Source organism: Anomaloglossus baeobatrachus, chromosome 4 (assembly GCF_048569485.1).
Source record: "Anomaloglossus baeobatrachus isolate aAnoBae1 chromosome 4, aAnoBae1.hap1, whole genome shotgun sequence".
NCBI lineage: Eukaryota > Metazoa > Chordata > Amphibia > Anura > Aromobatidae > Anomaloglossus > Anomaloglossus baeobatrachus.
The window spans coordinates 683,187,425-683,202,497 of record NC_134356.1 but is presented as its reverse complement, the minus strand read 5'-3'; the positions used below and the strand labels follow the sequence as shown (position 1 = coordinate 683,202,497).

The following is a 15,073-nucleotide window of genomic DNA, read 5'->3' as shown; positions in this document are numbered from 1 at the left end:
ACCCTCGGAGCAGTCTCCCTGTATAGGACGTGGTCTCCTCCACCCTCGGATCCGTTCCCTGTGTAAGACGTGGTCTCCTCCACCCCCGGATCAGTCTCCTGTGTAGGACGTGGTCTCCTCCACCCTCGGATCAGTCTCCCTGTATAGGACGAGGTCTCCTCCACCCTCGGAGCAGTCTCCTGTGTAGGATGTGGTCTCCTCCACCCTCGGATCCATTCCCTGTGTAGGACGTGGTCTCCTCCACCCTCGGATCCGTTCCCTGTGTAGGATGTAGTCTCCTCCACCCTCGGATCCGTTCCCTGTGTAGGACGTGGTCTCCTCCACCCTCGGATCCGTTCCCTGTGTAGGATGTGGTCTCCTCCACCCTCGGATCCGTTCCCTGTGTAGGACGTGGTCTCCTCCACCCTCGGATCCGTTCCCTGTGTAGGACGTGGTCTCCTTCACCCTCGGATCCGTTCCCTGTGTAGGATGTGGTCTCCTCCACCCTCAGATCAGTCTCCCTGTATAGGACGTGGTCTCCTCCACCCTCGGATCAGTCTCCCTGTATAGGACGTGGTCTCCTCCACCCTCGGATCCGTTCCCTGTGTAGGATGTGGTCTCCTCCACCCTCGGATCCGTTCCCTGTGTAGGACGTGGTCTCCTCCACCCTCGGATCCGTTCCCTGTGTAGGATGTGGTCTCCTCCACCCTCGGATCCGTTCCCTGTGTAGGACGTGGTCTCCTCCACCCTCGGATCCGTTCCCTGTGTAGGACGTGGTCTCCTCCACCCTCGGATCCGTTCCCTGTGTAGGACGTGGTCTCCTCCACCCTCGGATCCGTTCCCTGTGTAGGATGTGGTCTCCTCCACCCTCAGATCAGTCTCCCTGTATAGGACGTGGTCTCCTCCACCCTCGGATCAGTCTCCCTGTATAGGACGTGGTCTCCTCCACCCTCGGATCAGTCTCCCTGTATAGGACGTGGTCTCCTCCACCCTCGGATCCGTTCCCTGTGTAGGACGTGGTCTCCTCCACCCTCGGATCAGTCCCCTGTGTAGGACGTGGTCTCCTCCACCCTCGGATCAGTCTCCCTGTATAGGACGTGGTCTCCTCCACCCTCGGATCAGTCCCCTGTGTAGGACGTGGTCTCCTCCACCCTCGGATCAGTCCCCTGTGTAGGACGTGGTCTCCTCCACCCTTGGATCAGTTCCCTGTGTAGGACGTGGTCTCCTCCACCCTCGGATCAGTCTCCTGTGTAGGACATGGTCTCCTCCACCCTCGGAGCAGTCTCCCTGTATAGGACGTGGTCTCCTCCACCCTCGGATCAGTCTCCTGTATAGGACGTGGTCTCCTCCACCCTCGGATCAGTCTCCCTGTATAGGACGTGGTCTCCTCCACCCTCGGAGCAGTCTCCCTGTATAGGACGTGGTCTCCTCCACCCTCGGATCCGTTCCCTGTGTAGGACGTGGTCTCCTCCACCCTCGGATCAGTCCCCTGTGTAGGACGTGGTCTCCTCCACCCTCGGATCAGTCCCCTGTGTAGGACGTGGTCTCCTCCACCCTCGGATCAGTCCCCTGTGTAGGATAGTGTCGCCATCTCTATGTACTGTTTACCGTATTACCGCAACTCATTACAATCACCTCCTGTCACCATTATTCCGATGAGCAATTGGTCAAAATATGTAACACGTCCGTGTCCCTTCCACGTTCATCACTATTGTTTGGCGGTGATATAGTGCTGTGCCCAGGTCTCCGCGCCCCGGCGTTAGCTGGCGCCTGTATATTACTCATGTACCAGATGTATATGTGCGGTATTTCAGGAAGACAGAATGAGAGACTCTCTGTTTATTGTGGCTGCACTTGTATGCCTTATAGGTAAGTCTGATGTATTAGCTGTGCACTATATGGCGGTACGATTCACTTGATATATATTTGGTATGCACCAATTATCTATTGGCTGCTGATTCACACATGTTATGGCGGAACAGTTAATCTATGACAGTTTGGTGAATGCGTCTTAGGGCGGCATTATTTATGAACCCTTAGCTACGCAGCAATTTTTCATATTGTTTTAACACCACCTGTGCTGTAATAGTAGTATTGTTTATGCACCATACGGCACGTACCTATTATTTGTGCACCATATGAGATTTTTATTTAAATACCATATGGCAGTGTAATTTATGTAGCACTAGCTGTAGTACCCAGCATTGCCCGGGATAGTAACTAAGTCTCTCGCTCTCTCCACTGAAATCATATTACCTGACACATAAGCTTCTTATACTAACAATGTCCTTTGTTGCCTATAGCAAGCAATCACAGCTGCTATTAATGACCTGTAGCAAAATAGAAGCACAGCTGTGATTGGTTGCTGTAGTCCACCTGATAAATATCCAGGGTAACTGTCAAAACAGCCAGTATACAGTCCCTGACAGAAGTTCTGTCGCTTATCCAGGTTATGTAAATAACAGCTTATAACCTGACTTTAAATTCATCCATTGGTTTTATAAATTACTCTTTTGAAAGCTGAAACCCTCCCAAATTTGTTTTAGGTTATGAAAATAAAGTTGATGCAAATCTGAAATATTGATCATTTAATGAACACAGAAAGGTCAGATTTTGGGAAGACAAAAGTTTTGTCGCCCACAGAAAGTAATGTGAAATTCAAACAAATAATGAACTTCTAATACAAAGATATGTTGCATAGCATTGGTGAATGAAGTTGTGGTGCTACTAGAGCCATATTTAATATTCTATGTGACTTCCATGAGCTTGAAGAACTGCATCCATGCGGTTGAACAATGATTCATACAATTTATTGATGAAGTCATCAGGAATAGCAGAGAATGCATCTTACCTGCCTCCCAGAGGTTATCTAGACTCTTTGGTTTTGTCTTCCAAGCTTCCTCTTTCATCCTACCCCAAACATGCTCAATGATGTCCATGTCTGGTGACGGGGCTGGCCAGTCCTTGAGCACCTTGATCTTCTTTGCCAGGAGGAACTTTGTTGTAGAGATGGATGTATGAGATGGAGACCATCCTGCTACAGAATTTGACCCCTTTTATGATTGGGAATGTAAGCGGTAGCTAATACTTCTTGATATTTTAGGCTATTGATATTGCCTTCCACCTTGCAAATGTTTCGCACACCCCCAAACTGAATGTAACCCCAGACCATGAACTTTCCACCACCAAACGTAACTGTTTCCTGGATCCATACGGCCTCCAGTAGGTCTCCTGCAGTATTTGTGGCGACTGTGGTGTAATTCAACTGAAGATTCATCAGAGAAATCCACCTTCTGCCACTTTTCCAGCGTCCATCTGTTTAGCAGGCTATGGGACTTTTAATTGCCTTTTGTTTAGTGCTGGCTTCTGGGCACTGATTCGACCATGGAGGCCATTTCGAGACAGAATCCTACAAACTGTTCTAGCTGACACAGGGACTTGAGGTGACCAGGCCTGTTGGAGCTCTGCTGCAGTGGAAGAGGGGCTGGCTTTGCATTTTCTAACCAACAAACGTTCCTCCTGAGCAGTTGTCTTGCGGGCTCTGCCGGACCTGGGCTTGTCAAAAACATCTCCAGTCTCTTCAAATCTTTATTTAATTCTTTGTACTTGACACTGAGACACATTAAAGGTGCAGCCACCTCTGCAGTGGATTTGTTCTTCAGCCTCTTGATAATCAAGGCTTTGGTCCCAGGGTGGATTTTTGGCATGTTGTCAGAGGTCAAGTTGCAGTTCATGTGAAGATCTGGGGTGCTGTGTTTCTTTTTATACACACCCACTAATTAACCGATCATTTAATGAGCACAGGTGAGGATGTAAACTAGGATGGGGTGCATTATATGACAAGGCGACAAAACTTTTGTCTTGCCAAAATCTGACCTTTCTGTATTCATTAAATGATCAATATTTCAGCTTTGCAGCAACTTTATTTTCATAAATTAAACCAAATTTGGGAGGGTTTCAGCTTTCAAAAGAGTAATTTATGAAACCAATGGATGAATTTAAAGTCAGGTTATAAGCTTTTATTTACATAACCTGGATAAGCGACAGAACTTCTGTCAGGGACTGTATTACATCAAACATCCAAACAGTTTATGTGTCTCTTTCTGTGTGTGTGTGTGTGTGTCTCTTTCTGTGTGTGTCTGTTTCTGTGTGTATCTCTTTCTGTGTTTGCCTGTTTCTGTGTGTGTCTCTTTCTTTGTATGCCTGTTTCTGTGTGTCTCTTTCTGTGTGTATACCTTTCTGTTTATGTGTCTCTTTCTGTGTGTCTCTTTCTGTGCATGCCTGGTTCTGTGTGTCTCTTTCTGTGTATGTCTGTTTCTGTGTGTGTTTCTTTCTGTGTATGTTTGTTTCTGTGTGTATCTTTCTGTGTGTGTCTGTTTCTGTGTATGCCTGGTTCTGTGTGTCTCTTTCTGTGTATGTCTTTTTCTGTGTGTGTTTCTTTCTGTGTATGCCTGGTTCTGTGTATGTCTGATTCTGTGTATGTCTGTTTCTGTGAATGCTTAGTTCTTCGTATGTCTGTTTCTGTGTGTCTGTTTCTGTGTATGTCTGTTTTTGTGTGTGTCTGTTTTTGTGTGTCTCTTTCTGTGTATGTGTCTCTTTCTGTGTGTGTCTTTCTGTGTATGTCTGTTTCTGTGTTTGTCTTTCTGTGTATGTCTGTTTGTGTGTGTCTCTTCCTATGCATGTCTGTTTCTGTGTGTTTCTTTCTGTGTATGCCTGGTTTTGTGTGTGTCTTTCTGTGTATGTCTGTTTCTGTGTGTTTATTTCTGTGTATGTCTGTTTTTGTGTGTGTCTCTCTCTGTGTATACCTGTTTGTGTCTCTCTCTGTGTATGCCTGTTTCTGTATCTTTCTGTGTGTCTGTTTCTGTGTGTGTCTCTTTCTGTGTGTTGCTTTCTGTCTGTGTTTCTTTCTGTATGTGTCTCTTTCTCTGTGTGTGTCTCTCTTTGTGTGTGTCTCTCTCTGTGTGTCTCTCTCTTTGTGTATGTGTCTCTTTCTGTGTATGTGTCTCTTTCTGTGTATGTGTCTTTCTGTGTATGTCTGTTTGTGTTTTTGTCTTTCTGTGTATGTCTGTTTGTGTTTGTCTCTTCCTATGCATGTCTGTTTCTGTGTGTTTCTTTCTGTGTATGCCTGGTTTTGTGTGTGTCTTTCTGTGTATGTTTGTTTCTGTGTGTTTATTTCTGTGTATGTCTGTTTTTGTGTGTGTCTCTCTCTGTGTATACCTGTTTGTGTCTCTCTCTGTGTATGTCTGTTTCTGTTTGTGTATCTTTCTGTGTGTCTGTTTCTGTGTGTGTCTCTTTCTGTGTGTTGCTTTCTGTCTGTGTTTCTTTCTGTGTGTGTCTCTTTCTCTGTGTGTGTCTCTCTTTGTGTGTGTCTCTCTCTGTGTGTGTCTCTCTTTGTGTATGTGTGTGTGTCTCTTTCTGTGTATGTGTCTCTTTCTGTGTATGTGTCTTTCTGTGTATGTCTGTTTCTGTGTTTGTCTTTCTGTGTATGTCTGTTTGTGTGTGTCTCTTCCTATGCATGTCTGTTTCTGTGTGTCTCTTTCTGTGTATGTCTGTTTCTGTGTGTTTATTTCTGTGTATGTCTGTTTTTGTGTGTGTCTCTCTCTGTGTATACCTTTTTGTGTGTCTCTCTCTGTGTATGTCTGTTTCTGTTTGTGTATCTTTCTGTGTCTGTTTCTGTGTGTGTCTTTGTGTGTGTCTCTTTCTGTGTGTTTCTTTCTGTCTGTGTCTCTTTCTCTGTGTGTGTCTCTCTCTGTGTGTGTCTCTCTCTCTGTGTGTCTCTTTCTATGTGTGCGTCTCTCTCTGTCTCTCTTTGTGTGTGTGTCTCTTTCTATGTGTGTGGGTCTCTGTGTGCCTCTTTTTTGGTCCATAATAGGAGTCTATAATAACAGATCCATTCCCAGCTCCATTGACTTTAATGTAACCAGGTTTTTTGATGAATGACTGTAAAGCACAGGGACATCAATCAGGACAGGAGAGCGGATGTGAGCGATTCGTAGAGAATGACCCCGAGAGGAGGCCACAGTAGTACCGGTATAAGGAAAAATCCCAATATTCGTCCTCCCCCGCACACCACACTCTCAGGGGTGCAGGAAGCTGAGATATGAGGTGTTGTTTGGAGGGACCCCTGCAATCATACATTGTGATGTGCACGGTATGGAAGTCTTGAACACCCTAATAATGCAAATTTTGGAATATTTTTTCTTTATTTTCCAGCATTTATTCAGCCTTTGCCTATCCACATTAAAAATGCCATAATACAACATGCCAACGTGGCACAGAGCTCCGGAAACTCATCTCTGGTGTCCACCACAGAGGGAACCACCCAGAATATAATCGGGGGTAAGTGTGTAAGCTGTGATCTTTACTTTGTAGCCTCATTCCGTTTTCGGTAAACAGCAGAATGATGTGCTCTATCCTGGTCTCATCTGTCCACAAGACGATTTCCCAGAAGGATTGTGGTTACTTACGTACATTTTGGGTTTTTTGTGTCTCTGTGTCAGCAGTGGGGTCCTCCTGGGTTTCCTCCATAGCATTTTTCTGTCTCTGTGTCAGCAGTGGGGTCCTCCTGGGTTTCCTCTGTAGCATTTTTCTGTCTCTGTGTCAGCAGTGGGGTCCTCCTGGGTCTCCTCTGTAGCATTTTTCTGTCTCTGTTTCAGCAGTGGGGTCCTCCTGGGTTTCCGCCATAGCATTTTTCTGTCTCTGTGTCAGCAGTGGGATCCTCCTGGGTCTCCTCTGTAGCATTTTTCTGTCTCTGTGTCAGCAGTGGGGTCCTCCTGGGCCTCCTCCATAGCATTTTTCTGTCTCTGTCAGCAGGGGGTCCTCCTGGGTTTCCTCCATAGCATTTTTCTGTCTCTGTGTCATCAGTGGGGTCCTCCTGGATCGCCTCCATAGCATTTTTCTGTCTCTGTGTCAGCAGTGGGGTCTTCCTGGGTCTCCTCCATAGCATTTTTCTGTCTCGGTGTCAGCAGTGGGGTCTTCCTGGGTCTCCTCCATAGCATTTTTCTGTCTCTGTGTCAGCAGAGGGGGCCTCCTGGGTCTCCTCCATACACTTTCATCTCATGCAACTGTGGCCAGGTACTTCGCGCTGACACTGATTCCCCCTGAGCTGCAGGACTGAATTTCTTTGGACCTTGATTGCGGCTTATCCACCATCTGGACTATCCTGCGTTGAAACCTTTCATCAACTTTTCTCTGCCGTCCACGCCCAGGGAGATTAGCTACAATGCCATGGGTTGTAAGCTTCTTGATTATGTTTTGCACTGGGGACAAAGGAACATCAAGATCTCTGGAGATGGACTTGTAACCTTGAGGTTGTTGATATTTTTCAACAATTTTGGTTCTCGAGTCCTCAGACAGTTCTCTTCTCCTCTTTCTGTTCTCCATGATTAGTGCGGCACACACAGGCACACAGTGCAAAGATTGAGCCAACTTCTCCCTTTTTTATCTGGTTTCAGGTGTGATTTTCATATTGCCCACACCTGTTGCTTTGCCACAGGTGAATTTTAATGAGCATCACAGGCTTAAAACAAAGTTGTTTACCCACAATTTTAGAAGGGTGCCAACAATTTTCTCCAGACCATTTTTGGTATTTGGTGTGAAATGATGTCAAATTTGCCTTTTAGCAATAATTTTCTTGGAGAAATACTTCGTTTTTTGGAACAATTTCAAGGGTGCCGACACTTTCGGGCATGATAGTTGGACATTCTCCAAGTGGGAGAAGTACAAGATGGAGTCATCATTAGTTCAGGAATGCGAAAGACTAAGATCACTCAAAAGAAATCCGGCTTCTTAATGAAGACAGTGTGTCTGACCACATTGGCAACCTTCTTAAAAATCACACAGACCCAGCCAGACCTCCATACGACACCTTCTTTTCTTGGTTCCTAGGCAAAACAAAAAAGAGCCCATGATCCCCAGTCTTCTTTTTGTAGGACAATTCCACGACGAAGTGGTCAATGGATACGATGTGAACAAGACAAGCACCACTCCTAAGAAAGATGTCCAATTTCCCGACGAAGTGGTCAATGGATACGACGTGAACAAGACAAGCACCACTCCTAAGAAAGATGTCCAATTTCCCGACGAAGTGGTCAGTGGATACGACGTAAACAAGACAAGCACCACTCCTAAGAACGTCGTCATCACCACGTCAAACAGCATAGAAGGTTTGTATCAAGAGAGCACCGTCAACAAAGGCATCCAAAGAAATCTCACCTACAGTGGTGGGCATGCTGTGAGTCTGGGAAGTGTGGACCACCTGCGCCACGAGCTCGGCTTACCCTGGAGGGACATAGCTAAGTGACTACCTGGTCTGACTCCATCTCGGCCTATGCCCTCTTAACTTCGTACATCGGCCTTGACCTACTGGTCATCTGCTGCAGTTCCCGAGATTGCCCTGCGAGTGGTTCCTGGTGACTACCTGCATCCAGCCTCTGGTGGTCAGGATAGCCCAGGATGCAGGTAGTCACCAGGTACCACTCGCAGGGCAATCTCGGGAACGGCAGCAGATGACCAGTAGGTCAAGTCAGATGTACGAAGTACAGAGGGCATAGGCCGAGATGGAGTCAGATTGTCAAGGGTCAGGGCAGGCAACACAGGTTCAAAAATACGTAGCCGGGGACAGGAGCAGAGAGATCAGGATATAGGGGTGTGTCACCGGTGACAGACAGGCATGTGGTTTCTGGTCATAGAAGGTCACAGTGTTTGACTTGCGCAGAATGCTACCTGACTTTCCATTGTTCCTGCTGTCAGTATTCATTGGTATAGGTAGTGTGACGGGGTCCTTCTCCCATATCACACAATCAACAGAGCGAGAGATGGATGAGCAATCCAAAGAACATTTATTCCGAGCAAATCAAACGGTCCATAACATAATCCACCATACAGAGGGCAAAAGTAGTCCAGAAACACGAATATACTGTAGTCCAGGTAGTGTGACGGGGTCCTTCTCCCATATCACACAATCAACAGAGCGAGAGATGGATGAGCAATCCAAAGAACATTTATTCCAAACAAATCAAGAAGGTCCATAACATAATCCACCACACAGAGGGTAAAAATAGTCCAGAAACACGAATATAGTCCAGTAAGCGATAAGTGTCCAGGTCTCTCTGGGGAGCCGCAGACGATTAATCTTCCTGCTTCACTCTTGAAGTTCTCAAACAGACTGACTGCCTAATTCTTTAGGTAAGCAGAGAGTTTAGGTGGATCCCAGGCCAATCCTCCCCCAGACTTACGGACAGAAACACTACAGGGGTGACTACCTACAGATATTACAATATACACACAAGGAATACACAGAATGGGCAATGAACCACGCCTAAAATACAAACCTACACAACATGATACAGAACCCCCCATATTCCACCATCACAACCAGCTTTCCTGCTCGATTCAGATCTCCCCCTTTTGGACCAAACAGGAGCCCGCCTTCCACCCAGCTGCTGATCATCAGTATTCCCTTGGTGTTTATATACCCCTTCCTTTCTTTGGATTGGTGTTGGTGATATTTTCAGTTCAACTCTGGTTTAAAGCAGGCGGCTTGTACTCCTCTATAGTTCTTTAGTGTGGTTGATGAAGAACTCATCCCATCCATTCCCTATTTAGGGCCCAGCACTAGGAATACCTAGGGTCAGGTAGCCGGCTCGCCGAATAGGTGCGGAACTTATCCAGGGCGATGAGGAACCCCAGGGACCAGCAGTAAGTTTGGTCAGGGGTCACCAACTTTCCTCTCCCTAGACACAGGGTTTCCCTTCCCTTTCGTGGGGTTCATTTGGTACTTCTCCGTACCTAGCGTGACACCGGGTCGGTATCGGGAGAGGCAAGCGGAATACAGCCAAACACAGGACAAACTGACTTACACCAAAGCTCAGGCGAAGTGTGGAGGGAGGAATTGCCTTATAAATCCACTACTGACAGCATAGTGACCCGGGCAGCAACGCTCACACTCCTGCAGAGTCTCACCACGTCTCACTACAGCGGGGTGGAGACTCCACAGCAACAGGAGGATGTAGCACAGCTCGATGTCTTGCCAAGAGCAACTCAATGGGCGACCTGACACTAGAAGGGGCCAAGCGTGGTGGTTACCAGCCACGGGAGCCACGGGCATGACACACACATAGGCAAAGCCGAAAATGAGAAATGTCCCCATTAAGACCTGAGACATCCAAGGTCGTAACAAAAACTATTCCGCTCGGCAAAATAAGTGTTTGTAGACTTGACCACCGAGCAGGATGTACGAGGAGGAGTCTTCTCTACCCACCAACTCCAACACTTCCTCCCATAATAAAGTCTGTGGTGTAGGGTAATGACCCCAAATATAAACCAATCACCCGTCTCCTTCTTCTATACTAAGGACTCAAGGATGCAGCACCGAATAGCACAAACGCCACTCAGGAGGAGCGCATCATCGAGCAGAGGAACCTAGAGATACTCAAAGGTCTGTATGAAGACATCAGGCCACATACTGAAATGTCGGGAAGCTATGGCCATCAATAGACAGTCGAGAAATCTTATATAGCTGAAACCCTTAGTTTCCCTCCGCTCTCTATAAAGACACATCTGCAGGTTTTTCCCTCCACTCTCTATACAGACACATCTGCAGGTTTTTCCCTCCGCTCTCTATAAAGACTCATCTCCAGGTTTTTCCCTCCGCTCTCTATAAAGACACATATGCAGGTTTTTCCCTCACTCTCTATACAGACACATCTGCAGGTTTTTCCCTCAGCTCTCTATAAAGACACATCTTCAGGCTTTTCCCTCACTCACTATAAAGACACGTCTGCAAGTTTTTCCCTCACTCTCTATACAGACACATCTGCAGGTTTTTCTCTGCTCTCTATACAGACACGTCTGCAGGTTTTTCCTCCACTCTCTATACAGACACATCTGCAGGTTTTTCCCTCCGGTCTCTATCAAGACACATCTGCAGGTTTTTCCCTCCGGTCTCTATACAGACACATCTGCAGATTTTCCCCTCCGCTCTGTATAAAGACTCATCTCCAGGTTTTTCCCTCCGCTCTCTATAAAGACACATCTGCAGGTTTTTCCCTCAGCTCTCTATAAAGACACATCTTCAGGCTTTTCCCTCACTCTCTATAAAGACCCGTCTGCAGGTTTTTCCCTCACTCTCTATACAGACACATCTGCAGGTTTTTCTCTGCTCTCTATACAGACACGTCTGCAGGTTTTTCCTCCACTCTCTATACAGACACATCTGCAGGTTTTTCCCTCCGGTCTCTATCAAGACACATCTGCAGGTTTTTCCCTCCGCTCTCTATACAGACACATCTGCAGGTTTTTCCCTCACTATACAGACACATCTGCAGGTTTTTCTCTGCTCTCTATACAGACACATCTGCAGGTTTTTTCTCTCCGCTCTCTATACAGACACATCTGCAGGTTTTTCCCTCCGCTCTCTATACAGACACATCTGCAGGTTTTCCCCTCCACTCTCTATATAGGTACAGCTGCAGGTTTTTCCCTCCGCTCTCTATACAGACACATCTGCAGGTTTTTCCCTCCGCTCTCTATACAGACACATCTGCAGAGAGAATGTTTTCAGGCATTTTTCTTCCTTTCTGCACAGTGAAGTTTCCTCCAGGTCATTAGTATTTGGTGGCATTGCCCTTACACTGTGTGACTTGGAGGAAATGTTGTGGATCCTTCCATAAGTTTCTCACAATAGTTGGTGGAATTTGGGCCCATTCCTCCTGACAGATCTGGTGTAACTGAGCCATTTTTGGAGGTTGCCGCTCGCTCCGGCCTTTTCAGATTTGCCCATACATTTTCAATAGGATGGAGATCAGGGCTTTGTGATGGCCACTCCAAAACATAGACTGTTCTCCTTAAGCCCCTGTGTAACCAGTTTGGCAGTAGCTTCGGGTCATTGTCCATTTGGAAGACCCATTTTCGCTCAAGCTGTAAGTTCCTGGCTGATGTCTTGAGATGTTCTTCAGTATTGCCACATAATCTTCTTTCCTCATGACACTATCTATTTTGTGAAATCACCAGTCCCTCCTGCAGCAAAACAACCCCCACACCATGAAGCTGCCGCCCCCGTGTGTCACAGTGGGGATGGTGTTCTTAGGCTTCAATGCTTCTCCCTTTTTCCTCCAAATGTAACGATGGTCATTATGGTGAAACAGTTCAATTTTAGTTTGGACAGACCCCAGGACACGTCTCCAAAAATTAAGCTCTTTGTTCCTCTGTGCATTTGCTTTTTTCTGTTTCTTTTGGAGTAATGGCTTCTTCCTGCAGAGCGGTCTTTCAGCCCATGTTGATACATTACTCGTGTCACTGTGGATAATGACACAATCTTACCAGCTTCCGCCAGCATCTTCACAAGGTCTTCTGCTTTTGTTCTTGGGTTGATCTGCACATGTCTGACCAAAGCACGTTCACCTCTGGTACACAGAACCTGTCCTGAGCAGTATGATGGCCGGACATTCCCATCTTGTATGGACTTGTGTATAATTGTTTGTACAGATGAACGAGGCACCTTCAGGTATCTGGAAATTGCACCCAAGGATGAACCAGACTTGTACAAGTCACAATCCTCTTCCTGAGATCTTGGCTGATTTCTTTTGACTTTCCCATGATGCTACACAAAGAAGCCATGTGTTTCAGGTGTGCTTTACAATAAATCCACAGGTGTGTCTCTAATTAACTCAGATGTTGCCAATAAACCTATCAGAAGCTTCCAAAGACATGACATCATCATATGGGCGGTCCCATATTGTTTAAAGGCACAGTACTAGTGTATGGAAACTTCTCACTTTGCAGAAAGTAATAAAAATTCCTGAAATCATTCTCTCTCTCTCTGTCTCTCATTATTCTGGCATTTGGCAAATAGAAATAATTTTGGTTCCTAATTTACCAAAAACGGGAAAGGTTTATTCTGATTTGATGTCAGATAGGGAGAAAACCCTACAGATGTTTCTGCAAAGGGAAAAACCTGCAGATGTGTCTTTATAGAGAGCAAAGGGAAATACCTGCAGATGTGTCTCTATAGAGAGCGGAGCGAAAAACCTACAGATATGTCTCTATAGAGAGCGGAGAGAACAACCTACAGCTGTGTCTGTATAGAGAGCGGAGAGAACAACCTGCAGATGTGTCTCTATAGAGAGCGGAGGGAAATACCTGCAGATGTGTCTATATAGAGAGCGGAGGGAAAACCTACAGATATGTCTCTATAGAGAGTGGAGAGAACAACCTGCAGCTGTGTCTGTATAGAGAGCGGGGAGAACAACCTGCAGATGTGTCTCTATAGAGAGCGGAGGGAAATACCTGCAGATGTGTCTATATAGAGAGCGGAGGGAAAAACCTGCAGATGTGTCTATATAGAGAGCGGAGAGAACAACCTGCAGATGTGTCTGTATAGAGAGCGGAGAGAACAACCTGCAGATGTGTCTCTATAGAGAGCGGAGGGAAATACCTGCAGATGTGTCTATATAGAGAGCAGAGGGAAAAACCTGCAGATGTGTCTATATAGAGAGCGGAGAGAACAACCTGCAGATGTGTCTGTATAGAGAGCAGAGGGAAAAACCTGCAGATGTGTCTGTACAGAGAGCGGAGGCGAAACTTTTGGTTTCATCTGTAAGGTAACACAAAGATTCTCCAAATAGTCCCTTCTGGATAAGATTTACCCCAAAACTCATTAGCAGAATTGACAGTACTCGAAAGTTATATCAACATCTTAAAGAACAAATGTCCAAGTTGCTTTACAGCCCTCTACGCATCCTCCCATAAATCCCTACAGACCTTTTCTCAAACTTGTACCATAGACTTCTAGCGGTTCTCCTTCCCAGTCTTCTTGGAGCAATCCAAAATGAAGGAGTCAATGGTTTAGATCTGAGGAGAACATAATAGTCACCATGTGTGATAAACCTCCGACTTTAGGTCTCCATGAAAGACTATGGCCATCCATTGAGATCCCACAAGCGTTGGTGGCCACAAACTTAGATCATTGACTTGTTGGAAAACTTTCTGATGATGTAAAATTGCCCTTTCCTACACAATCCCGAGCACAGTGTAAACACTTGGAAGTCATCTATGATTTAAAAATACTCAATTCTGCTCTAAAAATAAGAACAGGTCAAGCAGAATGTATGAGAACAAGTCTTCTGTAGCCACCAACAATAATGGAAGGTCTATGGGGTGAAAGAGCCCCGATACCAAACTGATCACCACTATTCTCTTTCTTCTAGAGATTTTCTTAGAAGAATTTCTGTACGACAATGATATCGATCCTCTCAGCGACTCTGAGAACACCATCATCGACTCTTTGAAAGATAAAATCAACAGTATAAGCGTCGAGAACGCCAAAGGTCTGTATGAAGACATTCGGCACATTGGATCAGATTCAATGTCTTTAGTGACAACGGAGAACTTTTCTGGTTCTATCACCAGTGTATAGGTTGTAAGTCAGACAGCTCTTGAGCTAGGTCACGCGAAGCCTCCAGCTGCCCATTTTTATGAGCCACTTGATTATCAATGCACAGACCTAGCTCCTTCCTCTCTCAGAGGATTATCTTTCAGTCAGAGCAGAATTTAGTAAATATATTAGTAGAAGATCCACCCCTCAGCCCAAGAGAACTGAACTCCTATCACCAGGCACATGAAGGCATGAAGGATTCAATGGTTTCTATCAGAGGAGAACTTGTAACCATGTATAATAGTCAACATGCGTAAAAAACCTCCCTCTTACACCCTTGACTTTAGGGCTCCATGAAGTAAATATGGGCATCCTTTGAGACCCCATAAGCGTTGGTGGCCACAAACATAGATTATTGTTCAGTAGAACATCTATCCCTCAGCCCAAGAGAATGGTACTCCAACCACCAGGCACATGATTGAGTCAACGGTTTCGATCTGAGAAGAACTAATAACCATGTAGAATAGTCGCCATGCTTAATATAGCTCCCTCTTTTTAGGTCTCCATGAAAGACTATGGGCATCCATTGAGATCCCACAAGGGGTTGGTGGCCACATAGATTATAGTCGAGTAGAACATCCACCTCTCAGCCCAACTGAACTGAACTCTGACCAGCAGGCACATGAAGGAATCAATGGTTTCGATCAGAGAACTTGTAAC

At 45.9% G+C, this 15,073-nt stretch overlaps 1 protein-coding gene across 1 annotated transcript in view; it reads left to right on the top strand.

Annotated features, from left to right (window-relative positions):
- The window catches only part of LOC142302135 (uncharacterized), a 30,008-nt gene that overhangs the window by 11,475 nt on the left and 3,460 nt on the right, over window positions 1–15,073 (top strand). The window contains exons 2-5 of the mRNA XM_075343219.1: window positions 6,193–6,318; window positions 7,911–8,144; window positions 10,334–10,417; window positions 14,187–14,306. Of these exons, the coding sequence (XP_075199334.1) occupies window positions 6,193–6,318; window positions 7,911–8,144; window positions 10,334–10,417; window positions 14,187–14,306 (564 nt within the window). The remainder of the gene's footprint in view (window positions 1–6,192; window positions 6,319–7,910; window positions 8,145–10,333; window positions 10,418–14,186; window positions 14,307–15,073) is intronic.